Source organism: Sylvia atricapilla, chromosome 2 (assembly GCF_009819655.1).
Source record: "Sylvia atricapilla isolate bSylAtr1 chromosome 2, bSylAtr1.pri, whole genome shotgun sequence".
Taxonomy (NCBI): Eukaryota; Metazoa; Chordata; class Aves; order Passeriformes; family Sylviidae; genus Sylvia; species Sylvia atricapilla.
The window spans coordinates 14,185,760-14,211,042 of record NC_089141.1 but is presented as its reverse complement, the minus strand read 5'-3'; the positions used below and the strand labels follow the sequence as shown (position 1 = coordinate 14,211,042).

Sequence of the window (25,283 nt, the reverse complement as noted above, 5' to 3'; positions counted from 1 at the left end):
GAATAAACTTAGAGCATTCTAAAATACACTTTAGCATGACACACAGCTAAAAAGAGTAAAGTGTTACCAAAACAGAACTACAAACCATTGCCTGGAGTGCCAAATGTATAGGAACACTTTATTGGATGAGGAAGTTGGGAAGTACAGGCTGATAGCATTTCTAGGAAGCCTTTTATAATTAAGAAAATAATTTAGAATATAAATAATGGTTTTATATATCAGATAGTAATTTCAGCATGCATAACATTTGACCACATCACATGAAAGGTACACCAATCAATGCATGCCACCACCTTTGCTGAGTGTTGATCCTCTCAGCTGAACTTCTTTTGTAAAGTTCATGACCTGCTGATAACCCGTGGCAGATAAAAGTATGCCCCTGTGTTATAATGGGTGAGCTATGCTAGTGATGAGAGCAGCCTGAAGGGAGTACATAGCCACACTTTCTCCCCTTTGAGTTATTAAATTGAAGTTTTCTTATTAGTTAAGAGCTTAGAGTGGTGCATTCATCCATAAAAATGTATTTTTTTAGAAATCCAGGAGCCTGATTTCCATTGCTGAATACGCTTACGGTCACTGTAATAAGTATCAGAGATAATTTAGTGTACACTAGAGAGTGAACACTTAACTTGTACATGCTGCTCCTAAGTGGTCTTGAACATTAAACTCCTTTGGCTTTCTGTGGGCCTATTACACAGACATTTTCTAAATCATCAGGTTTGTTTTATGGAAAAATAAAATGTATCCGGCCAGTATTACTTGTGTGTACTCACTTAATTTCAGTCCTGGGAAAACAGTCAAAATACTTACATGGTAATGGGCTAATTCCCATAACAATGAGCAGGGCTGATGAGATGGCTGGATAATCTATCCCTGATGGGTACTACAGACATTAATTCAGTTTTATCAGTGCCTCCCTGATAGGTGGAGCTCTGGCACTGGTATTTTTCCCCTCGATTATCTCTAGGCTTGAGGATGAGAAATAAGTCAAATAAAGTATGTCCACACATGGTTTTAATCAGAAGTACAATGCAGAAAAAGACCAATGTAATAAAACCCCTGATAATTATTTTTCTTCCCCTTAGGCCATGAAGTCTTAAGGTCAGATAAACTGTATTCCTGTTTTTATAGCTAAGCCTACCCAAACTAAACTTTGAGATACAGAACAAATTGGCCAAAGAATTACCTTTGGTAACAAGCATTCTCCGAGCCACTTCTACTTGACAACACTTCTACCAGCTCAAGACAGCAAATGTTGGGCTGAGACAGAGCACCCAGTAGGAGCAGTGTGACACCTCTGTCCTGGTGAGCTCACAATGCCCTAATTAACGACAGCAAAATCCTTCCCGTGGACTGCTGACACCGAGCTTTGCCACCTTTCTGATTGTCCAACACACACACATTTAGTCATTAACTCCTACCACAGAGGCAAGGAAGGCACAGCACAGGGAAGCTGCAGCTGCCATGAAATTTGGGGAGCGTTCCTAGTTGAACAAAGCATGATGGGTTCCTTGCAGAGACCTCCAACTTGTTAAACAGACACTGCAGGATTGAGTTTCCAACTTTTTACATTAATATTGGGTCCTCCACAAACACTGCAACTGAGGATGGTATCTTGTAGGAGAAACAACTGATTTTCTCTTTTTTTTTTTTTTTGTTTTGTTTTGTTTTGTTTTGTTTTTAAACAACACAGTATTTACAATAATAACAGAAAAGCAAAACAGAAATCCACATCTGTACTTCACCGGCATTCATGGTGCTCCTTGATAATAGAACTGAAAGCATTCTGGTGCAAACTGGTCTTCACTCTTTTTTCCCTTTGTCTTCTGTTGCAAAACCAAACTCTCACGACTTCTTTCTCAAGATTGAGCCCCTCAGCCATCCTCATAATTTCCTGAGAAGACGGCTTACTTTGTTCTCCAAAGTGCCTCTCTAGGGCTTCTTTGGCAGCAATGCTGGATACAGGGGTAAAATTTCACCTTTAATAACTTTCCTGTACATTCAGGCTTTCACCACTAGTTCAAGAGAAAGATCAAGTAACAGCACTGAAGGCAGTGACTTGATTCTTTAGTTTTTCTCTATGTAAAGGAAACCCAAAGTACTAAAAATACTCTCAGTTCACTGCTGATGTGAGCAGCAGGACATCACACGGAATTTTGGCATGGGGTGATCAAAAGGCAAAAATAATCAGTGCCATTTCACTGTTAAACATAAAATATTTGTGCTTCTTGATATTATCTAGGTTACACAGCTATTAACTAGTTATGAGTAGGGTCACAGGAATTAGAGCACGCCTGACCACCTTTCTGCACCAGCAAATGCACCTCAGTGGTGTTACCTGGTTGTATCAAATCATCTGGGTTTACAGAGAGGAAGAGCGGCAGCACTTATGTTTGGGAAAACTTTGTGGTTTGCGTCTCACTAATTATGGAGTCAGCACTAGAGTATTCCTAGAAATCAGAGAGATTATGGCCGGCTGTTTTAGCCATCATCACATTTTCCAAATGTCTGCCCTCATCTGTTTCTCAGAGTCAGCAGCGACCAAAGTTGAGTGGTTCACTAAACAGAATAACTTAATATCGTTATTTTTTCTTATTTTCAGATAGAATTAGCTTCCAATTTCTGTTACATATTCTAAAAAACACCTCTGTGACATGTGCCACCGGGAGGCACCCTGAAGTTTCAGCAGTAGCTGTAATTTCTTTGGACACGAGAGGGCACTTCATGCATTATTCTGGAAGTGAGGTGCAGGTACTTGCTCTACAGAACTACAGTATCTGCTCCATTTCTAGTTATTTCATCTGTTGGTCTTTCATTCACAGGTCAGTTTTTCAATATTTACTAATGTTTAACAAAACTGCCTAATTAATAGCATGGGATTCTGCACATACAGAAGTATAGAAACATCATTACTTTTGACTAACAACTTCTTAGGTTTTTAGCAAAGTATGAAATATACTACTTTCCACAAATTCAAATTTAGAAGTTTTTGCTGTGGTCTACCTTTATTTAGTTCATGGGACTTTTCCATCCTAATTGAGAAGCATCCCTTCAGAGGAACCTTTAATTAGAATCTGGGATATCTGAGGAGAAGGAAATACTCCACTCTCATTTGCAATTTTGGTAATATTTTTCTTATAATATATTTTGCCAGCTTAATCAATTTCCATGTGGAGCTGAGACTCGAGAGGTGGTAGATGTTGGCCACCAGAGTTGTCAGAAACAAGAAAACGAAGTTTCCAGAACAACTCTGGTTTTTTCCTGTTGCAGAGTTTCTTAGAGCTCGAGGGCATGATTTATATTTGGATTGATTGAGGGTGAGCAATTCCAGAGTGGGCTCTTTGGCCCCTGGGGCCGGGGGCCTGCAGGCCTCCATGGCACAGCAAAAATTCACATTTATGGCGCAGCAAGATTTCACATTTCACATTAAGGTGTCCCGGAGAATAATGGGTTTCTAAATGTAGAATTGTAGCACTGGCAATTTAGCCACCTTAAGACTAAGATAAATAAGGCTGGTTTGCATTCCTTGTATGACCTGTAATGGCAAACTACACTGTGAATCTATATAATCTGCTGTTGGAAAACAATAAATGGGAGAACGACATGGTGGCCGAATCGGTTGGGACGTGTCATTGCTCTGTCCAGCCCCCTATTAATTAGAGTCTCTTGCAACATTTTTCCTCTAATTTATTAAAGTGTTTCTTTGGAACTTCAAAGAATTCCATGACAGGGATGCAATGGGATATACAAAAGCTTTCTCTCAAACTTCCCAGACCTCAATTCTCTGGCAAATTTATATGGGGTTTTTTATTGTATCAAAATCTATATGTTTATCTATTACCCCAACATCCTGCCATTTATTTTGGTGCAATGTAGAATCTCCCAAAATGAAAATAAAGGTACTCTGATACCTTACTCACTTTACAGATAGACTAAATTTTGACTGAATTAGAAAAAAATAGATTTTCATGTGAAAGTGTGTGGTTGAACAAAAGTCTTTAATTGGGAAAAAATAGTATCTTTGGAATGAGTTGGAGGGTCTGGAGGTTATGCTGGTTTTTTTTCCTCTGCAAGGTTTCCAAATATTGAAACTTTTAGAAGCACAAGATGTAGATATTCATTAATAGAAAACAGCACACTGACAGAAGGAAAAGAAGCATCTTATCCAAAATTGTTTCTAAACTGCAATGACCTTAATATTTATTACCTTATGGTGGTTCTGCGCTTCCTCTTCCGTTCATTCACTCCAACTTTTTCATTGTACAAAGCTGTATTAAAAAAAGAAGAAGCCAAACAACAAAAGCTGGCAGTTACATTCCACAGGGACTGGAAAACAAGAACAATCATTTCCAGAAAAATTAGTCACTGTCTTTGAAGGAAGAAGAAAGCACAAGAGAAAGTGCTGCTGAATAAGAGAACTATCACACAGGATTTTTCCATTGTTAGGATGTTTGGCCATTGTTTTACCTCCAATTATGAATGATTATAGGCAGAAATGGTAAGAAGCAAAAGTCCTTTGCTAGTGGAAAATCCCTGTACAGTGCTAAATGGGCTGTCCTGCAGATTCTACTCTGGCTCTCTACTGGAACTGGTTTGCTGGGATGGGACTAGAAGAAATTTCTTTCAAGCAGCCCAAGAGATGTTTCCAAGCATTTCAGTTTTCCCTTCCATGCTCATCACAAAAAAAAAAACCAAAAAAAAAAAAAAAAAAACAAAAACAAAAACAAAAAAAAAAAAAAAAAACAAAAAACAAAAAAAATAAACACACAAAAAAACACAAGCACACCTCAGCATTTAAAGCTGGTCAAACAAAATCTTCAGTCTGCTGAAGACATATAATAGTCCTAAAATGTTTATATGAGATTCTGCTTGAGGTGCAAATCAATATTTAGAGGATTTCAGCTCTCTACCTCCCACTTGCTCTGCTTCCTCCAGCCACTTGGACAGGATGGACTTCAGCTTGCAGGCATTCTTGAAGCTCAGCTGCAAGTTCTCAAACCGGCAAATCGTGGTCTGGCTGAACTCAGAGCCGTGCACAGCAGCCAGCGCTTCCCCAACGTTGGTTTGTGTATAACCTGCCAGAAGTAAAGAGGAAAAAGCAGCTTTGAAGCTTTCTAGGAGGGTTGCTTTCCTTGAGATGCTCAGCCCTTCACTCTCTCGTGGACAGCGTGTGCTTGCAGGTTGAGCTTCCTGCAGAGGTGTCTGAGCTCACCTCAGAGCTGTGTCCAGTCTCCTGGTGGTTCCTGTGGAGTGTGACATGGAGTTAGGGGAGTTTCACACTTCAGGATTAGGGATTTGAGGACAATCCAGACACCCTATGTCTTTCTGTAGATGGTGCAAGAGCAATAAACTAATCCCTAGAGGCACTGCGGGTCTCCTGTTATTTGTTGCAAAACTCAGATGAAGTCATCAGAGAAATGCTGCAGTTTCCATGCAGACTCTGACTTTGCGTCACCAGCTCCCTGTTTATTTCCATGAATGTGGATCTGCCATGGCTGTGGGACTGGATCCTCATCCTCCTTTCCTGCTTCAGTGCCAGGACAAGGCAGGATATCTTAAGGCACTCAGTGTCCCATTAGGCACCTGCTTTTAGACTGCACTAACCCTGTGTCTCTCAGACCCCCAATACTGTTTTGTCTTGTAAAGCTGAAACTCCGATTATTTTTCCTGTGCATTCTGCATTTCTCTCTTTCTACAGGCTCCATGCCATTTGCTTTTACCAAAGGAAGTTTTGTTCTCTCAAAAATTCAGGATGAAGGTGCAGTGATTAACTATGTGTGGCCTGGAAAATGCTTTCCATCACTGTGGCTGACATCAAGTACAGGATATACAGGAAAATTAATCAGTTGCCAAATATTTTTGAAACCCTAATTTCTTTTATTTTAGTTTAGACTGCAAATGAAACATACTGGCTTTCTAGCTACTGAGATAGTGCACACATACCCCAAATAACCTTATAATTTTAGGTTTATAAAATAAAAGGATTCCCTATAGTATTGATGCAATGTTATAAGTGATAATGTGAAGAACCACAGGGCTCAGCCCACGTTTGTCCTCAGCAGTTATCTCACAGCAACAAAGATATCAATTGCTTCCCAACTGTGTCCTGGCACAAAAAAATAAACCAGGAAGGAAGTGAAGGATGTCACTCAGTGTATATTGAAATGACAGCACACCATCAGATGAAACACTCCATGGGGAAGAAAAGGGTTATGAGAGGTTAGAGCATGTCCTGCCCTAACATGCAGATAATTTGGAGCTGTGCAAAATATTGCACCTGACACTGCATGGAATTTATTGAACAGCAAAACTTTTCTCCTCATTTAACAGAAAATAATTTAAGGGCAGGAAACCTTAAATTCCCTTTCTGTAAATTAGAAGCTGAGGTTCATTAATTCCATGCAAGTCTTCTAGGAATGGAGAAAGTTCTGCAGGGCAAGGCAGGATCAGAGTTATGACCAGCCAACAGCAGAGGCCAGACCATAAAACACTCAGAAATAATTGGGCTCTCACTGGAACCTTTCACCCTTTTGCTCAAGGACATAAAGCACATACCCAGCTTGATCCTCCTCAGCTTGAACTCGTTGGCAAACTTCTCCAGCTCCCTGATTTCAGGGGAGTCCATGTCCACGGGGTCCTCCACGGACTTGCTCTTCCTGCGGAACTCCTGCTTGAAGTCGGCGGCCGCGGGATCGTCGGTGAGGAGGGGCTGGCCCATGGGGGCCAAGCCGTGGCCCAGGGCACAGGGGCTGGCACTCAGGGCGTGCTCCGGGAATTTGTAGAGGCACGGCGTCAGGCCACCTGAGCAAGGCCAAAGGGAAAGCTCATGGCAGGGATTCGCCGCTGCTACGCGGTCAAAGCCTCCCCTCGCCGCCGGGTAATGCTGGTCATGTTAATTATATTGACGCCTTGGGAAGGCTGACCTGGAACAGAGACTGGACAGAGCTAGAAAATAGAGTAGATATTTACTGAAAGGCCTTCAGGATCTACCTTGGGCAGGACAAGAGCCTGACCAGGGCTACACCAAAGGTGGACTAAGAATGGTCACAAAATGGCTGAGTGGTCACGAGGTCTTACACTTTTATAGGTTTTGGTCCATTTGCATATTGGGGTTTAATTGTCCAATTACAGCTTCAGATTGTGATGTCTCATCCATCCTGTTCCTCCCTTCAGTCCACCATTATTTATGCTTTTAGGCCTGAAAATTGTCCTTGGTGTTCATCAGGAAAAGGATTTGTTTTGTCTACCTATTCTGTGATGAGAGCTGACTGGCACTTAATCATATTAAGGCTCAGAACTACATCCCTAGGCAGCACAGAATCTGAAAACCAAGAAAACTAAAACTTAATGCATCAATATAATATGCAGGAGAGAATCCAGGAGTTAGAATTTCCTAGGATATATATTTTTCTTTCTTGTCCCAACAAATGGAAACCTATCAACAGCCCCTTTCACCAGCCACAGCCATGCTATTACTTAGCAAACTGTGAAGCACTTAAAGGAAAGGAAAATTGGCTAAATTTACACAAATAAAAATCCATCCTCTAAGTTGGAATTAAGTGGCACAAGAAGACTGATGGATCTGTGTCATTTAGAGTCACTTAGAATTTACCAGTCTCTATTTTCTGGTACAGAGAATATTTCCATGTAGATGCCATTTGGTGCTCAGACAAGATACTGTCTTGGCTTAGCTGTAGCATAAAATTTCTTTGATGAAAGTACACTGGTAAGAGCTCAAAGGAAAAAAAAAATACAAACCAGAAGTCATTCTGAACGATCCTTCAAAAAAGAAATTGCTCAAGAACAGAACTATCTTTTGCTACCTTTTGTTCACAAATGTCAGATTTCACAAGGAGATTCAGTTAAGAGTGAAGGCTGGTTTTTCCCTAGATATTGTACATAGAGCTAAAAAGTCTCTGACTTCATGGAGGCATGGGGGCAGTTATTGGAGAAATATTAACACTCTTCAGTGTATCTGGCGCAGCCAGTAATTTCCAGGTTCTCAGGTCATCCTTCCCAATTTTCTAAACTACACGAAAGTGTGTAGAAGAACTTCATTAAGTTCTTCTTCATTAAGTTCCCACTGCTTCCTCCTTCCTTAGGGTTAGGTTTTTCTTCGCTGCCCCAATACTCCCATCAATGTTGGAGGTTCTAACCCCATAGAATTATTTTATTCACTTCACACAGGATAACCACAGAAAAAATTCTCAAAATATAATGAAAAATACTTTAAAAGAAGGGGACTTGCTTTGCAGGGTGCTGACACCATTTACCACGTTGGGGTGAGGCATGCTGCATGTCTGTAAGATGCGAGTCTGGGAGAGACTTGCTGAGAGCATCTCTGGAGTGGCAGGCTTGATGCCTAAGAAAATAAGGTAAAGGAAGAAAACAAAAATAAGAAAAGAAAGAGAAAAATAAAAATGTATTTATTTTGGAATTAGAGACAATTAATTTCTGAGCAATATAATTTATTTTTACTTATTAATGTTCCCAGGGATCTGGAAAATGCCAAGAATGTTTGCAAAAGACACAGAAATGTGCAATAAAATAGGAGCATTTAGAAGTTTGCACATCATGAAGGAAGTCTACACTCTGTCCCTATGCAGATGTATTAGTCTATGCTGATTTACTCTAGTATTAAATGAAATAAAATTCTGAGTTTGATCTTGGGTTGTTTCCAAGTCCCAGTTATTTCCTAGGAGTTATGTTAATTTGGTTCATGTCATTACCTCATTGACTGCTACTTACACTTGCACAGAATAAAAGTGCCTCACTCTTACTGAGCTTGGGACAGGGAAGAATGAGCAGGATGCTAGCATGCATTCATGAGAGTAAAAATCCATGATCACATGGCTGATCTGCCTGCTGAATTCAGCTATCCCTTCATTATGCCATCATTTTATTTTATAGCTGCAGTCAGGGCTTCATCAGCCCAGGTAGCAATAATACACAGATACATTGGGTATGTCACTTCTGGTCCCTCAAAAAGTGAAAAAAAGGGAGATATAAAATACAGAGTAATTTCATGAGAGATGCAGCGGTTTGGGAAACTCTGGGAATTGCCCCCTAATTTCCCAACCCCTTTCCTAATGCCTTAATCCAAATCCCACCTTCTTTACACAATTGGCTTGGATTGGTCCCTCTAAAGGAGAACTGGCTCAAATCCACATGCTGACAGCTCACCCAGCTGAGGGTTGGCCTCTTACCTGCCATCACCCCGTAGGTGGAAGGCTGATTCCCATAGTGACAGGAGGGCACGGAGTAGTGAAGGCCTGGCCAAGGGTGTCCCAGCGTTGTCGTGGCAGAGGCATTGCACCAACAGGCACGAGTAGGGAGCAAAGGGAAAACAGATGGGACTCTGTAAGTGATTATGTAAGAATTCAAGATTCAAGACTTTAAGCTCGAGGCAGGCAGTGCCTTCTCTGCAGTAGTAGCTTCTTCTGAAAGCATTTAACACAGGACCACAACCATCAGGTTTACAGGGACCTGTCAGGAAGCACTGTCACTAGAAATAGTGGACATCCTCTGAGGCAGGACTAGGAATTGTCATTCTGTGTCTAGATGGGTTGCTTTTAGCATAATCCATGGGCATAACCCAGTTTACAGAAACTGCTGAGCTGGGGAAGCATTGCATGGTTAAGGAGGAGACCTGCTCCTCTCCTCACACAGCTTCTACAGGCTGATTCATTCAATCTCACATAAAAACTAATTCTGTGGTCTCAGGAAATTGCCTTCACTGTCAAGGAAACCCTGCAGTGAATGAAGGCCTGGGTTTCCAAAGGCAGCAGTTTGGGACATTTGCTTTGATGTGTCCAAAAATCACCATTTCTTGAGCACCAAGCAACAAAAAGCATTTCAGAGTCTTTTGACAAGGTGGTAGAGAAACAAGATGGATTCCTCTAAAATGTCAGGCCTAAATAAACATTTTCCACCCCCAGCACCAACAAACACGCTTTAATTTATCTCTGGTGTTTTCACAGGGGTATTTTGGATCTGTGCTCAGTAATAGCCAGTGCCTGAAGAATGAGACCATTTTTTGCCCAATGCAATATAGAGATACGGCTGTTTCTTATGTATAAGTAGGAATAAAAATGCATTTACTGCCACCTCTAACAACTGCAATAAAACAGAATATTAAAAATTAATGTTCATGAACATTCACGTATGTAAACCCACATTTTAAAGAACACATTCCTGTTGTTCAAAGCAATCTATTTAATTAGGGAGTAGAATCTTTGGGTTTTACAACAGTAATTATAACAGTAAAGTGTTCTGTTAAAATATACTTGTATATAAAAAATAATATATAAAATAATATATATATGTATATAAATTCTGCTAACACAACCATGCTTATATTAACGTAGATGCAGTGAAAATAAAGATTGTGTTAATAACTGTAAGGCATGCAGAGCAATTAAATTTTTCTCTTAAGATCTGAGTCTTTACTGGTTGCATTTTTTCCACTATTTCATAATCCACATACTATAATTTTTATGCATGAAAATACAGTTTTTGACTTGCTAATAATGATTGAAAACTAAATAGTGAGCATGATGCTATTTAAATGAAATAATAGCAGTTAAAGTGTTGAGGATACTGGAGAGCATCAGGTGAATGGCATACTATTTGAACAGAAGTATTTTCACCTTTCTTGTGATGAAGAATTGTTACATCCATTTTTAAAACTTTTGACATTTAAAATAAGTTGTTATTCAAAATCCTTTCACCATTACATTCTACACAAATTCTCCTCACATGCACTAAACAGAGGGGCACTTTTTATGACAATTCCTTAATCTATACATGAAATTTGTAAATCTTGACTCATTATAGTTATCACCCTCTGTCTCTGCTTTCCCAAGGTAATTTTCTCACCGGATCATCTTCTGGATGTGATCCTGTAATCAAAATTTCCACTGACAAAGGCAGTGGCATTTGTCCTTGGGTGGCAGATACAAAACACCCAAACCTAAACCTGTAACAGGGGAGCGGATGTTTTGGGCCAATCCTGATGATGTTCCTTTCATTAAAAGTCAGATCAATCTAGAAAATACTGCTGTAATACAGATACATAAATTTGACCTCATGCAAAATTTAAATTCTCCTATTCCCTGCCACCATTGCTAAACCACAGCTGTATTAGGATATTTTGAGCCTCTTGCTTAATGTATAAGATGATCCTGTTTTCTGTCACCAACAATCAGTTTTCACTACTGATATGCTTTTTCTTTTCATTAAAATGCTTTATTAGTAATGCTTTTCAGGAAAAATACGGTTTCTTGTTAAGACTCCAAATAAAATTCTAATATTAATGCAATTTCAAATAAATCAAATATTTCTTTTTCTGTTTCTGAAGGCTTTCTATCAACAATTCCAGTATTCCAGAATCCCACTTCTGCGGTATTAAGGCTGCCAGAAAACTCTCTTTGGCTCAAATATGCAGTGATTAAATAGTCCTAGTGTTTAAATGCATCTAATTGGATTATATACACAAGCATACAAGATTCAAAAATACTGACAGGGTTTCTACTACCCATTTTGAACATCCCACTTAAACCTTAGTCTTGATTCAGTTTGCAACATGCCTTGCAAATCAATGTTTTTCCTTCTTTAAAACTCCCCCAAGCTAATAAATAAATAAATTTCCTATTTAAAGTAATTTATAATATTTTAAATTACGGTTGCATAATAAACAACCTTTCAATTAATTTACATGGCAGTTGTCACTGAAGACTGTAGTTATACCAACAATGACAGTTCTAAGCTGGCAGCATATTTGAGTCTAATCTTGAAAAAACTTAGAGAAAATTACTTATTTAGCTAAAACACGAACATTTGTGCTTTTCCTGATTCACTCATAATGCAGAGTTCTGTGAAATTGCCTCTGCTTTGGCATAGTCCCAATCATACACAACACTGATACTGAACACTTTAAATACTGAGAATTTGATGAACTCGTATATTACCCAAAAAAATCACAAACGAGAGCAAGAGTATTTTCAAAAAGTACCTGTAGACACAACATTGGTGGCATGGTTGGAGACCTGCAGGCACTCTGCAGCGCTGTGATGCATTATCAGAGGCAGGGAGGGAGAAGAGTCAGAATTCAAGGGCACAAAGGTGTCTGAGGAAGCAAATGCTTGGCAGCTCATACCCTCCAAGAGGCAAGAGAGCTGCCTGTCCCCTATTCTACCAGAGCAGATCCCACAGGATTAATGGCACCTCAAAGTCTGTTCCAGGATTTTACCTGGATATACACACAGAGGAGGGCTCCAGAGCACAGGGAGGTCGTGTGCAGGTATTTATACCACTAGGAAATCCCTTTATCCATTTTAATGTTCTTTTCCCAGCAATATTGCTACCCTGCCACAGAGCCTCCTTCCTTCCCACACAAACACAATACGTGTCCAATTAATGGGGGGGCGGGGGAAAGAAGAGGGAAACCAGAGACATGATTTGACAGATATTTTCAATTAGGTCTTTTGTGGAGGACAATGACCAGAAAAAAAATAAATAAAAGTATCGTCTCCAAAGTCAGTGGCAACAGACAAGTGAGTTTAATACTGAGTAAGTTTCCACAGTTAACACCTGCCTCCAAAATTTCATCCAGGCAATTGTCTGGAAGGCAACCTGTCTGAGAGCTCAAACAGAAGTCTGCAACAGTCAAGAACCTATAGCAAAATAATCTGAATTAACCTAATGCCCAGCAGTTGCACAGTGCTCATTTGTCTTGACCTATACAGTATAAATCAGAGATGTGTAAAATGAAGCAGCTGTAGCCAGAAGGTAGTTTTTGAACATAGAACTTTCCATAAGCATGATCTGCTAAATGTTTCTCTACATGTTTATCTAAGATGAGCTCTTGACAGTCCATGCTGTCCATTTATGCTACTGCAGCATGTAAAGTCTTCTCTAGAAGATTCTAAGTAAAATCAGAATCCTTACTCAAAGAAGAAAAGTGATTTTTGACAAGAGACTGGAATAATTTTTGAGCATTAAACAGCATACAGGTTACCTTAAAAATGGTGAAAATTTCTGCAGTACACTATAGTCACATATTCTGTGCAGATACAGCAAAGGTGGGCTTGGTTTGGTTTTTGTTACCAAAGATGTTTGGCCATATTTTATGTGAAGATGACAATATTTTTTATGTGTTTCATATTCCAAACTGGGTTAAATGTCTGAACTAGAATTTTGACACCACCAGCTTCAGATACATGAGATGGGAGCAATCAGACTTATTGTTACACTATTTCTCATGTGTTACTGAAGAAAAGTGGCATTGCATTGAGCCATTCTGCAGAACCCTTTGTATTATCTCTAAGTGTGCTTTGGGAAAGGCTGTGTCTAAGACTGTAGAGGAATTTCAGAATTACTGCATATGGCAAACTGCACGTGTGCTTCAACAGTGGTCATTTACTTCTTATACAGGCATGTTCTGATTGAAAAATATACAAAACCCATCAAAATAATTATTGTAATATTATAGGGGTACCTGTCATCAAATAAACTCCCACCTGCATTACTTTGGGCTTGGCTCAATATATCCTAATGTCTGTGGATTTATATTCAAATTTTAATTTTTTTCACCTCCTTTTCTCCCTCAGCAAGGGGCAGGATAAATCTAACAGGGGCTCCCCTCCACATACCAGAGTTTTGAGGCTGTGTGAGAAAAAGAATAACTTTACATCTCTGTCTTGGACAATTCTTTTTTCTCAATTCCCAGCAAGTACCACTGTGGATAGCATTCAGTAAACAGTAAAATTACAATTTCACTGCAAACTCATGTCTGGATGCAAAGAAGTTGTAGCCTGTCCCCAAGTAAAAGATGGAGCTCCCTTCCAGATTTCCTTTTCTTCCCCAGGTCAGGAGAAGCTTGCCCAGCTTTGCCCAGGTTTTCCAGACCTATGGAGTTCATTAGAGGGGATGGCTGTGGTGTCATGGGTGTGGCTCACCCACAGAAGCTGGGACTGATTGGGACTGAGAAAGTAAATTCAGCCAGGAGTCATAAGGCACTGAACTTTCCCTCAGAGTGCAGTATAGAGGTGCTCTGTGACACTATTCCAGATGCCACCTCAAAGGAATTTTTTCATGCCTTGGTTATTCATTATTGTGTTTTATAGTGGCAAATAAAAAAAAAAAATCTAATGTTGCATGTTTGTGCTATATCACTTACTTCTTGCTAGTAACTTTACTATTTTCCATTTTGATTATGACCAAGTTTCTTTAGTTGCATTCAGTTTCAGATAAAGGGTTTTTTGCATAATTTTTGAGGATCCTGGAAAGCTGGATTGTTACCAATACTAGGTATTAGAAAAATTTCCCATTCATCAGAGCTCATTTCTAACACAAGTAGCACCTCTTATAAAGTTAAGTTACCACCCTCTGTGGATACTGTGCTAAGGCTGCAGGTTGCCTGGCCCAAAGTTACCCTGTGGCTCCACATATTGTAATTTCTTGGTCAGTTTTAAGGCTCTGCTCCACAGCACACAACTCAGCTGAAGGCCTCTGGCAGGAATTTTGGGCCACTGGCTGAAAGAGGTCATTCCTTCTCTACACTTACCAGTGCTCTCAAAAGTTCAGTAGGAGTTTTCTGCCCTGAAACCCAGAGCCCATTCTCCATTTGGATGCTGGTAAATGTCGCAGGGAATCCCATCTGCTTCCTGCTGAATCCTCAGTTGACATGGGCTTTTAGGGGGCAATTACTTCTAAAATGAGGATGGGGGAAAAAGAAGATTTTAATGACTGAACCTTTTTTACACTGTCCTTTTTTTGGATAATTCTGAGCTTACCTTAATATCTTTCCTCGGGTTGACTCCAATAGTTATTTCATGTCAGCAGACTGATTCTTTGCCCCATAAATCTGTCCTGATTGAATCCCAAATAGTGAAGAAAGCCATCAAAAACCCAGTGAGGGTTTTTAAGACAGCATTAAACTGTCTGTTTTAGTGGCAAAAAGATGGTTCTTCATGTGGTTTTCTCAGCTCAGAAACAGCATCTCATTGTAAGATCTCAGGTCTGGCCAGGGGAACACCATTATTTTCCTCCACAGGAGCACAGCATTTCTGTTCCCAAAAGATGATTCCATGCTGGTCGACAACATGGATTTCCAGCCTCACTTTTGCCAAGAACCACAAAATTACAAAGAAAACCTGGCACAGTGCAAGCCTCGGCAGCAACATTGCTGCATCCCAGGTCTCCAAGCCCTTTTGTAGATAAATTGAAAACTCTAAGGCTTGTTCAGATAAAGAGCTTGCAGGGATGGAAGTCTGTACAAGCCTAAGCACAAGTCCTGCAGCTGAAATATATCCCACTGAAACAGCACTCATTTATACATCTACACTCTGGAGAGGAGTGGGTGTGAGGGTCTCTCTGTCTATATCTATCTATCTATTGATATCTATCTAGATCAATCTATATCTATATCTATCTATCTATCTATCTATCTATCTATCTATCTATCTATCTATCTATCTATCTATCCCAACAATGCATCTCAGAGAAATTGTGGTTCTTTGAGAAGTGAGCTTCATTTTTGCCTTCACTGCACATGGAGAGGGTGATCTTCACCTCTTTTTTTCCCCAATAATACTGCAATTTGTGTCCTGTCATCCCATACACTTTTGTACAATGTACTTGTGTGTGAATATTTCTGTCACATTTCATTTTATTCAGAATACTGAAATTCCCGGGTTTCTCTAACTTTCTCTAACTTCCATGGTCATTTATCACTAGGTTGGATAAAAAAACTATAAAATTGCTCTAAAGATCTGCATGTTCACCCAACTTTCCCGTTGTTTTTCCTATCCAGGAATTCCTTGAACTGGAATGGCCATGCTGATGTTATTGAAATCCCCACAAGGCAGAGGGATATCATAGATCCATGGTTTACTTCCCACAATGTAAATGAAAAAGACATCTCTAAGTGCATAACACAGTGCATAGGGGGGAAAATAAATCTTCTTTCTTAGGTGAGACACAAATTGACTCACAAACTGTCAGTGTATGCCACGGATAGTTTCATTCACAACTGACGGGGGGAGGGAGGGAGGATTAAACATTTTCAAGGAAGACACTTTCCCAGGGAGCAGCACAATGCAATTTGCTTTTAAAAACCTATAGAAAGCTTATCCAGTCTTGCTGCCAAAGTCTGGCTCACTGGAGTCTGAGTAAAACATGTGCAATTGCATTAGAGCAAACAAAAGCCTTAAAGCCTGATTTAGAGCGAGTGGGACTACTTGATAAAGACCAAAAAGAACATAAGATTACTTGTTTCTCTGAGCCACCTGTCCTCAACTTTAGATCACCTCTGCAGAAAAGAGCCCCCTGAACGTCCAGCACAGACATGATCTGTTATCTGCAGAGAAAGGTGGTGTTCCCACGGCTCTCCAACAACAACCTGAGTGAGCCAGGGCAGCCGCTCCCATCATAAAATATGGTTAAACTTATCTACAAGAGCTACAACCTGAAATAACAGAGACAAATTTCACTGCTTTTCTTTGTGCTCCCAGTCAGACTGCTGGTCCTCAAAATGATAATATTGTAAATATACTGATGGAGACCTTGACAGTTCACGGAAGTGATCCAAGCTCATTCCAGCCTTATTCCAGTGAAAAACTGGGTAGGATCATAACTGCAAACAGTCATGGCTGGAACCAGGCAGTGGACCTATACCAGGAATGAATTTAGTCAAGTATGTGAAAAAAATCAACTTTCGCTTAACAACTTTAAAGCATTTGCAAAATATTACTAGTGACAGTGATTTCACATTTGTTAAAGACCAGGTTTAAAACTTGCATGTATTACAATTTACTCACTTTCAGTTTTTTCAGGACAATGTAACAACAACTTCGGCTGCAAAAGACTTTTGCCCCCACAGCTTCCTTTGGAAAACCAGAACTTTACCACAAAGAAAAAGAAATATATATACCCAGTTATGAATTTCAATCCACATTATGCTCTTTCTAGAAACCTAACTTTGCAGGGAGTGCTTTTATTCTTCTCTGAATGAATTTTTCCATTTTTCTTATGTCATTTCGGAAAGGGGATCTGCAATCCCAGGAAGTTTTCATCATGATACAGAACCATTAATTCTTTCACAGTTTTGTTTTTCAAGGCCCAAGACAAACTTAGCTTCCACAAAGCTTTGGTAAGTATTCCTGTACACAGAATGCAGTGCAAATGGTTCTTTGAATCTTGCACATGCACTTTAAAGGTCCCTTCACGTAAGATAAAATGGAGCAAAATGTGCATCCCCTGCTTCTGACTTTATACTTTCATTAGCAGAACATTTTTTTTCCCAAATGGTTTTAATCAACAAGTCTTGTTTATTTAAAAAGAGGGAGGGGAAAAAAGGGAAATAAGGAAGCTGACTATTTTCACATCTGAAATGCCACAGAAATGCCCCTTCAGATATACCCTGAGACAGCTCAAAGATGGAAGGAAGAGAAAAATTGAATGAGTGTAAGTCCAGCAGGGCAAAAAAGTACAGGAAATGAACAGGACATAAGGGAGATATTTTGCCAGGGTAAAGCTCTAAGCCAGGTTGCTGAAATGACAAATTGGCCCTAGAAAATGCTTTGGAACCTCCCAAGTCAGCCCTTTGAATATCTACCACAATAATACTGAAATTCATCAACATTACATATAACCTAAGAAGACATCATCTGTTGCTGCATATCTGCTATGAATTTGTCCTTTCACTACTTAAGTTGGCAAAAAAAGTTTCAGTCAGAAAACCAGCGCTAGAAGTAATACTGCTAGTCCACTGCCCACAGCGCAAAAATCTACTGAACACAACTTTTTCTTGGAAACTGGGCTTACATAATCAAGCAATTAGATGAAAATAGGACAGTGAACAACCCCCCAGATACTTTTCCTGTAACTGTCTTTTACTTCACATGTCCCCAAAAGCAAAATTTCTTTTTAGTTCCCGGACAGGGCATTGGATATCACCCTCACCATCTTCTGAAAGGGTTTCAGAAGTTTCCTTGCAGAGGTCAAAAATCCTGAAAGGTTCACAGTACATTTAAAGGCTCAAAACATTCTTCCATGGCTGTTTGCCACATCAACATGCATTTGCATTACAACCTGTCCCACCTTTGAACAGCCTGCACCTTCTGATTTTTCCTGGGGAAAAGAACTGCATGGTCTCAGTGTTGGTCCAGCCTTTGGTGGGTCACAGAAAATTTTCTGCTACATGACAATCTTCATGACCATCTCCATGCCACATATGTAGCTCCAGCTCTTAAAAATTAACTCAATTAAAAGGAATAACCAAGAAAATTTCTGATCTCAGGCACTTCCTAAAAGCTGCCAGCAACTTTCTGTGGTTCACAGGCAGAGGTGAGTGTGTGCTTCACCTGCCCAAGCCCCTCCAGGGGACTGTCAGGGGCATGTAATAGGCAACAACTAAAATAAGGTTCTGTGACACTGGTTAATACTTGTTCAATTTTATTGGAAGCTTGGGACAAGGATGTGGTAAAATTCACAGGAAATGTACTGAATAATGAGGTTGCTCTTTTTTACCCCCTCCTTCTTCTCCCCCTGGAATTAAAATCAGCCTCTGCTGTGCTCATCTGCTTCCCTTCTGCTCTGTGCCTCCTGTCCCTTCTCCTCCCTTGTTATGTGTCACAGCAAGGAGAAACTGGATGATATGTTCCCAATTATATTTGGATGTCTGACCAGCAGAACTGATGATCACTTTTCAGCTCTAAAATTGTTCCAAAACTAACAGCAAAGTCTTCAGTTTTAACAGTCTTGGCATAGAATCAAATCAACAAATTTAAATGGAAGCTTTCATCTTTGACAAAAAGTAATTCAGAATTTCAAAAAAACTGTATCAAAGTTCTCTCCTAATGCTCTAGGCATCTTTTGTGAGTGCTTTTTTTTTTTTTTTTTTTTTTTTTTTTTTTTTTTTTTTTTTTCTTTTTTTTTTTTTCTTTGACTACCTGAGGTTATTTTAGAAAAAAATATCCAAGTTTTTTGATCTGCAGCATTGTGAGCCCTGTATGAGGTAAATCATACAAACAGAATAAACTGTGGGAGGAAAACCTTCCAGACAAACCAAACTGCAACTTTAGGCATCCACTCTTTTGGAATTAATCCAGATTTGTGATAATTTATACAATGTTACTTAGTAAGATTTACAGTAATAAAGGCACAAGATAAAAAGGAAATCTGTGGATTTTTTTAATTCAATTGAATCTCCTGAGGTTTGGCTTTTAAATTTTTAAAATAACTTTAATACTTTAGATCACCACCTGTGCAGATAGATTTTGCCCTTTTTTACCAAGACAATTGTAATATTCATACTTTGACCTGGAAATTTACTTACATTCCTCTAGGTTGAGTCTAATAAAAATGAACAGTCAAGTAGAAAAAAAAAACCAAACAAACACAAAACAACCCCCAAAAGACTGGAATTCATTCAAAATATTGGAGTCAGACTTTGATACCTTCACTGAACAGTGAATTAAGCAGTAAACATTCTCACAATACTTCAGAAGCATTACTCAGTAAAAGCACAAGATGTGGGCTAAGTGCCTGTATCTACTGCCCACATTTAGCTTTGCTAAAATGATTAGTGATGAGAACTCAATTATTTCTGTATTCATGGAGACGAGTGATAGAGTAATGCCACTTTCTCTCATTATCAGTGTAAAATAAAGGTCATCAGCTGGTTACAAACATCAAAACCTAAAGGACACCATTACATGAGCTCCCAGAAAATCCTGGTCATCTATATTCATCCCTGAACTTTGCCTGCACACACTGCATGGATGAATATTACTGTCTTAGACAGACAAACAGCAGCAGCTCAACACGGTCAGCAGTTTTGTGTTTCATTATGAAACAAAACATCTTGCCAGCAAAGTGATTTCATTAGCATATTCAAACCACTGGCTGGCTCAGTCTGAAGGTCATTTAAAATTCCTTGAAATATGAGATAAAATTTTAATTCTTAAATCTCACATAACATTTAAAATGCATTATTCTTCAGGAAAGTATCTCGTAACTCTCACTGAAAATTTAATCCACACAACTCGATTAATCATCACCAAGCAGTGTTAAAACTGAAAAGTGCACCTTTCTCAAGAGAAGAATAATCATCATGGAAGAGCATGAGTTTTTGCCCTTCAGTGTCTCCTGTCACCTAAAGATCTCGGTTTTTTGTCCCCAAAAGGTATTGCTTGAATATTTTGGGTGAGGAAACCATGTGTTAAGTAGCTTGCCCAAGAAAATACGAAATCAGAGGCCAGCCTGGGGATAGCAGCCAGACCTATTGATGACACTTCGATCAGATCTGCACTTATAAAACTGGGCAGCTTTTAAACATATGCCTGTGCCATGTGGAAAAGTGTAAAACCTCTCACTAGGTTGAGATAAGAACTCAGAAATTCCACTTTCTGGGGTGTGTCCACACCAGGACCATGTGGGTCCAGTCTTCACAATGCAGAAGCCACTGTCCAAGACCTGAGCTGATTCAGTCTCCATGCAAGTTGACAGCTGAGAGAGCATTCTTTCCTTTCCAACATAAATGAGACTGGGCATTAGGGAGAGGGGACTTTCTGGCTTTTTTGAAGGTGAGAAGTAAAATTATACTTGTATATGCACACCTCTCAAAATATTGTTCAGGTAAAAGATGGAAAGTGGGAGCTTCCCAAAGCAAAACACAACTCAAACAATAGTGATTGGAACAACTGTTATTTACAGTTTGCATGGGTGTAGAATACTTACTTACTCTTTGAAAATGTTCAGATGTTTTCATTTCTCCCCAAGGCGAATATTTTAATGCTTCTCCTTGGATCTGTGTCTACAGCTCCTTCACAACATCACTGGTCTGCTAAATCCCTTTGAAGAGCCCGACCACACAGACACCGCAGTCAGAGGCAGGAACAACAGGGCTTTGAAATTTCCTTTTAAATCCCAGCACTGCACTTGAGTCTGACAGCATGTACATTTAACCTATGGCTATAAGCTTCTCTCCATCAGAAAATGGTCTGACCTAAAGAATCACGAGTTAAAAAGACCATCACACCATCTTCCAGGTATTAAAGCAAAAAACCGCACAACTGAAATAAGTAAATGGGAGGGAGAAAGCAGAATTGGGGGAGTCTCGTCTGCTCTTACACCATTCATTCCAGGGAAATGGAATCCTAGGTTTAACTCAACCTCATTTAGATCTTTGGAATCAATCCCCCTTTGTTCTCATGCAGGGAGAGTAGGAGGAGCTGTGGGTAAGGAGCCTGATTCTCAGCATGGCTCAGCCATGGTGACCTCCTCCCTTTTACCACACTTGAAGCTGCCCTGCAATGGCCATGGTGCAGGAGGAAGGCCACCACATCAGGAAGAGGCACAGTGGGACAATTTCCATCTGCTCCAGGGCTGTTGACCAGCCTGTGAGGCCACAAGCAGCCAGGGAGCATCAGCACGGGACACAGCCACCCAGGAACTCTGACATTCCACATGAGAAGTGCAGCAGCCACAGAACTTAGTGGGAATTCCCTTTTGGAGGGTTTTTTTTTCCATTCCAGAGCAGTCAAGCTCCCCCCAGCATGTTCCCCAGTGCCTGAAGTGGCCCCTAGAGGAATGGATGTTTCCTGACTATACCCTTTTCCTTCACCTTCCAGATCATGACCAACTCAGGACTGCACAGCACCTCCAGGAGCTGGGCTTTTAATGATGTTTCTGTTAGGACATTCTTGCAAAAGCTGCTGTAATTCAGGGAGTTCCCAGAGTACAGAGCACAACACACAAAACCCAGGGATTTTAAACATGACTTTTCACTGTGCACTCCTTCTTATGTGGGCAAGGATTTCACCAGAGTGAAATTCTTCCACCAGTCATTGCAGCCTCTCCTGGCAGGGGAAGGAAGAAGACAAATCTTTTACACCATTTACCAGGACGTTGCGGTGGATGAGGAGAAATAAAGGAGTTATGGCAAGGAAAACATAAGCCAAGCCTTGCTATAACTTAACACGAATAACATTCTTCATAAATCACTGTCAAACTACTGGATTTTATTTTACAGGAATAATAATTATTCACATGTGATGCTGAATAACAAGTCAGCATCACAGAGGATTCTGTGCAGACTACATGCTCCAGAAGTGTTATACACAGGGAAATGCTAAATTTTCCTAACCACACACTGGACCAAGGCTATGCAGGTGCAGGAATAAAAGGAACCCCTTATCCACATAACGCTGCATAAGGAAGAATTCCAAGAGAATTTCCCCTCAAAGCAGTACAAATGAGTATTTTCAGAAGCAAAGGGGAAGCAAGCACAGGGACATGATCTGTCAATAGCATCTCTGGGTCCGTTATGGTCTCAAGGTCTATGCTGATAAGGTGCCATGATCTCACCACTGGACTATAAAATGTGTTTACACAAATAAACTTCAAGAGACCCCAACAAACTTCAGTAAATAATACATCTAAAATAAAATCAGAAAAAAAATGGCCACTTTTACAAACCTTCCTGTGACATGATCCATCATAAACCACAAGAAAAGCCTGAAGCTACGCATCTATACTAAACATGTTACCCTGAAAAATGTAATTCAGATGAGTGCATCTTCCCAAAGCTCCTTGGATGATCAAACACATGTGGAAATTTTTCCCTTTTCTGTTGTTAGCTTATTAATTCTCTTAGTTGTTTTCTTCTCTTTTCAGACATTGCTTTCCCCCTGACTTGGAATTGGCTATAATTCCCTTTTCCAAGCTCCCTCCAGCTACACAGTTGACTCAACCACATGGTGGAAAATCACTTGAATTGGAGACCAACATGCTTTTCTTGTTGCCCAGTGAAACTTAAAACCACAGGTTGAACAAAATTATACAGCATATTAAATAAAAGCATGGCATGTTGGAAAGAAAGTCTATATTAGCACAATTTTTTCAGAGATTAGGCGTAGTCTGACTTGGTTATATTTAACTAGAAGTGAATTTGGGTGGTGGATTACTGTGTCTTCAAGGGAAATAAGAAAATAATAAAAAACTCAGCACATCCTCATCACAAAACTGTATTCAAGGAAAAAACCACCATCATTTTCTCTGCCTCTTAGCATTTATTAGAAGCAGATCAGAGTAATACCATCATATCCCAATCACTTTTATTTGACACTAGTTTCATAAAATATAAGTGGAATTTTTGCAGAACTACCCTTTGGTTTTCTCTGACTGACTAAATATCTACTTTCCCTGCAGAAGGGAGATTTCCTTAGACTGAATAGACACCAACTTTCTAACTCCAGTCCTGTTGGAGCTGCTTAAAATACTTGGTGCACCACCTGACTGCTCCTTTGTAGAGCACACAGGTGGCTTGCCTCCCTCTTTGCAGCCCAAAAACAGAGCAAAAGGAACATGAAATCAGATCTCTCTTCTCTATTTCAGTACACTGAGAGAGTGGTGACTTTGTAAAATGCCTGGGGGGAAAAAAGAAGTCCCAAAGCATGTAGTTTTTTAAACATCGCCATGCTGATACAATTAGCAGCTATTGCTATTTATTCCATTTCACAATTTTCACACAGATCATCAGCCGAGCAACCTGAATGATGAATTAAGTCCCTACAATTAAATTCTACTTCTGCCCTTTCATGACTCTTCTATACCAGCCTAAAACAAATTATCTTTGAGTTCCCAAAAGATTTAAACAGAGATTAAGGATGTTAATCTTCTTTAACAGAGAAAGATAACTAAGAAATAGGGAATTACAGAAAAAGCATACATTTCTAGCAATAGCTATGATAATTACTCATCTCCACATAGCAAACACAGTACCTGAACAGAAGATTTCCACAAAGCCATCTCTTAATCTCTTTCTTAATCCAACACTCAGTCTCATCTTCATGTTTGCAAAACATAACCACTTGTTCTTTTCTCCCCTCAAACTGTGGAAATCCTGTCGATATCACCTACAAAATATCCTTCTAAATGAATAGCAAGATGCATTCCCAATAGCAAGCCATTTTTCAAGAGGCAACAAACTTTATATAGAGAATAAATAAATTTATAAAATGAATACTTCATATCTAAAGAGAGAACTAATTGATATTACTAAGTGCCTCCACCTGTCAGAGGATTTTATTAATAGCTTTGCTTTAAATAATCATTCTTGGGTAAAGATTGCTTATTTAATTTTCACTGTTAGCTCAATGGTTAAAAATTCTATAATCCACCAAATTATCACACTGGGCTGTGTTTGTTTCAAAAATATCCCCTTTGTAGTGAAAGATGCCAGAGTGATATTAGAAAGGAATAGTAGAAAGGAGTTATATGCTGACACAAAACTATTTGTCATAGACAAACAGGGAGACAAGACACCATTTTAGTGTGAGTTTGGATTTAAACACATCAAAAATCTGGCGAGGATTTCCATGTTCTTGCATTAAATTGCATGTTAAAAAAAGGGCTACCAACCTAAAAGCAGTTGTGGCGGCATGCTTTGCTCTCAGAAGGTGACTTCTGCAGGATCAGAATTTTTCTGTGATCGAAAAACATCTTTTAAACACAGGAAATCCATGGGGAAAAGGACAAAACTTGCAGCATGTATTTGTTTATATGCAAAAGGATACACAGCTTGCTTTGGACAGAGGGATAGAGCTGATTGTGTGCTTATATTACAACTGAAACACAGAAGCTGTTCAGTATCTGTAAAGCCTCCTGCAAAATAGAGATGATTTTACTTCCACAAAAGGACACTCTAACAATTCTCTCAGTTTTCATAAATATTAGCAATTTTGAGTAAATCTGAAGAAACAAAAGTATTAGGAAAAAAAATGGCATAGTGGAATGATAAAATAAAATTCCTGGGACACATTTTGGCCACATCAGTAAGCACAGAACATGAGAAACAAACCCTGGTACCAGGGTGTGTTAGTCAGGATAACTGGTACAGATTATAAATATCCATTTGTCATGAAAGGTTTTTTACTGTTCTTCTAGCAGCGCAAGTTAAATGTGTGTTAATATTTGAAGTAATAGTTTTTCACTACTGTGAAGAAGAAAGTACTTTTAAAACCTTCCATTTTGAAACTTTGCCACCTTTTTATGTTCTCTGGTAGTGACAGCTGTAGCTTTAAATATGATACTTAAAAACATGCTTCAAAAATGAGCAAGAGCTGAGGTTCAGTGTCATATCAAAGTGTAATCTTTGAATAAATCTCACTGAAGAATAAAATTAATTTATGCAACACACAAAATTGTTTAGCACCTACTTCAACACAATGATCACAAAATTAAACTTACTTAGCACCCATTTACTTTTATATTTCCAA

The 25,283-nt window shown here is 39.4% G+C and overlaps 1 protein-coding gene across 6 annotated transcripts; it reads right to left on the bottom strand.

Annotated features, from left to right (window-relative positions):
• Positions 1-1,634: 1,634 nt before the first annotated feature.
• Positions 1,635-23,870, bottom strand: POU1F1 (POU class 1 homeobox 1). Of its 6 annotated transcripts, XM_066340901.1 has the most exons (9): positions 23,781-23,870; positions 22,758-22,817; positions 14,020-14,029; positions 9,207-9,272; positions 8,249-8,362; positions 6,556-6,801; positions 4,911-5,075; positions 4,208-4,268; positions 1,635-1,955 (listed from the first exon to the last, which is right to left on the bottom strand). In XM_066340901.1, exons 1-9 carry the CDS (start codon positions 23,868-23,870, stop codon positions 1,742-1,744), a joined length of 1,026 nt encoding a protein of 341 aa, XP_066196998.1. In that variant the 3' UTR covers positions 1,635-1,741. The 6 variants fall into 6 exon arrangements, with proteins under 6 accessions (XP_066196998.1, XP_066196997.1, XP_066196994.1 ...); XM_066340900.1 differs by lacking the exons at positions 14,020-14,029; positions 22,758-22,817; positions 23,781-23,870 and adding exons at positions 9,521-9,536; positions 12,027-12,155; XM_066340897.1 differs by lacking the exons at positions 14,020-14,029; positions 22,758-22,817; positions 23,781-23,870 and adding an exon at positions 12,014-12,155 and having other exon boundaries at positions 9,207-9,356.
• Positions 23,871-25,283: the final 1,413 nt, after the last annotated feature.

Coding starts and splice junctions, on each gene's coding strand:
- POU1F1 (XM_066340897.1), bottom strand. CDS start 12,155: ATGAGCTGCCAAGCATTTGCTTCCTCAGACACCTTTGTGCCCTTGAAT. Junction 4,269..4,910: donor GGAAGCAGAGCAAGTGGGAG/GTAGAGAGCTGA, acceptor TTTTTAATACAG/CTTTGTACAATGAAAAAGTT. Junction 1,956..4,207: donor AAGCGCAGAACCACCATAAG/GTAATAAATATT, acceptor CCCTGTATCCAG/CATTGCTGCCAAAGAAGCCC.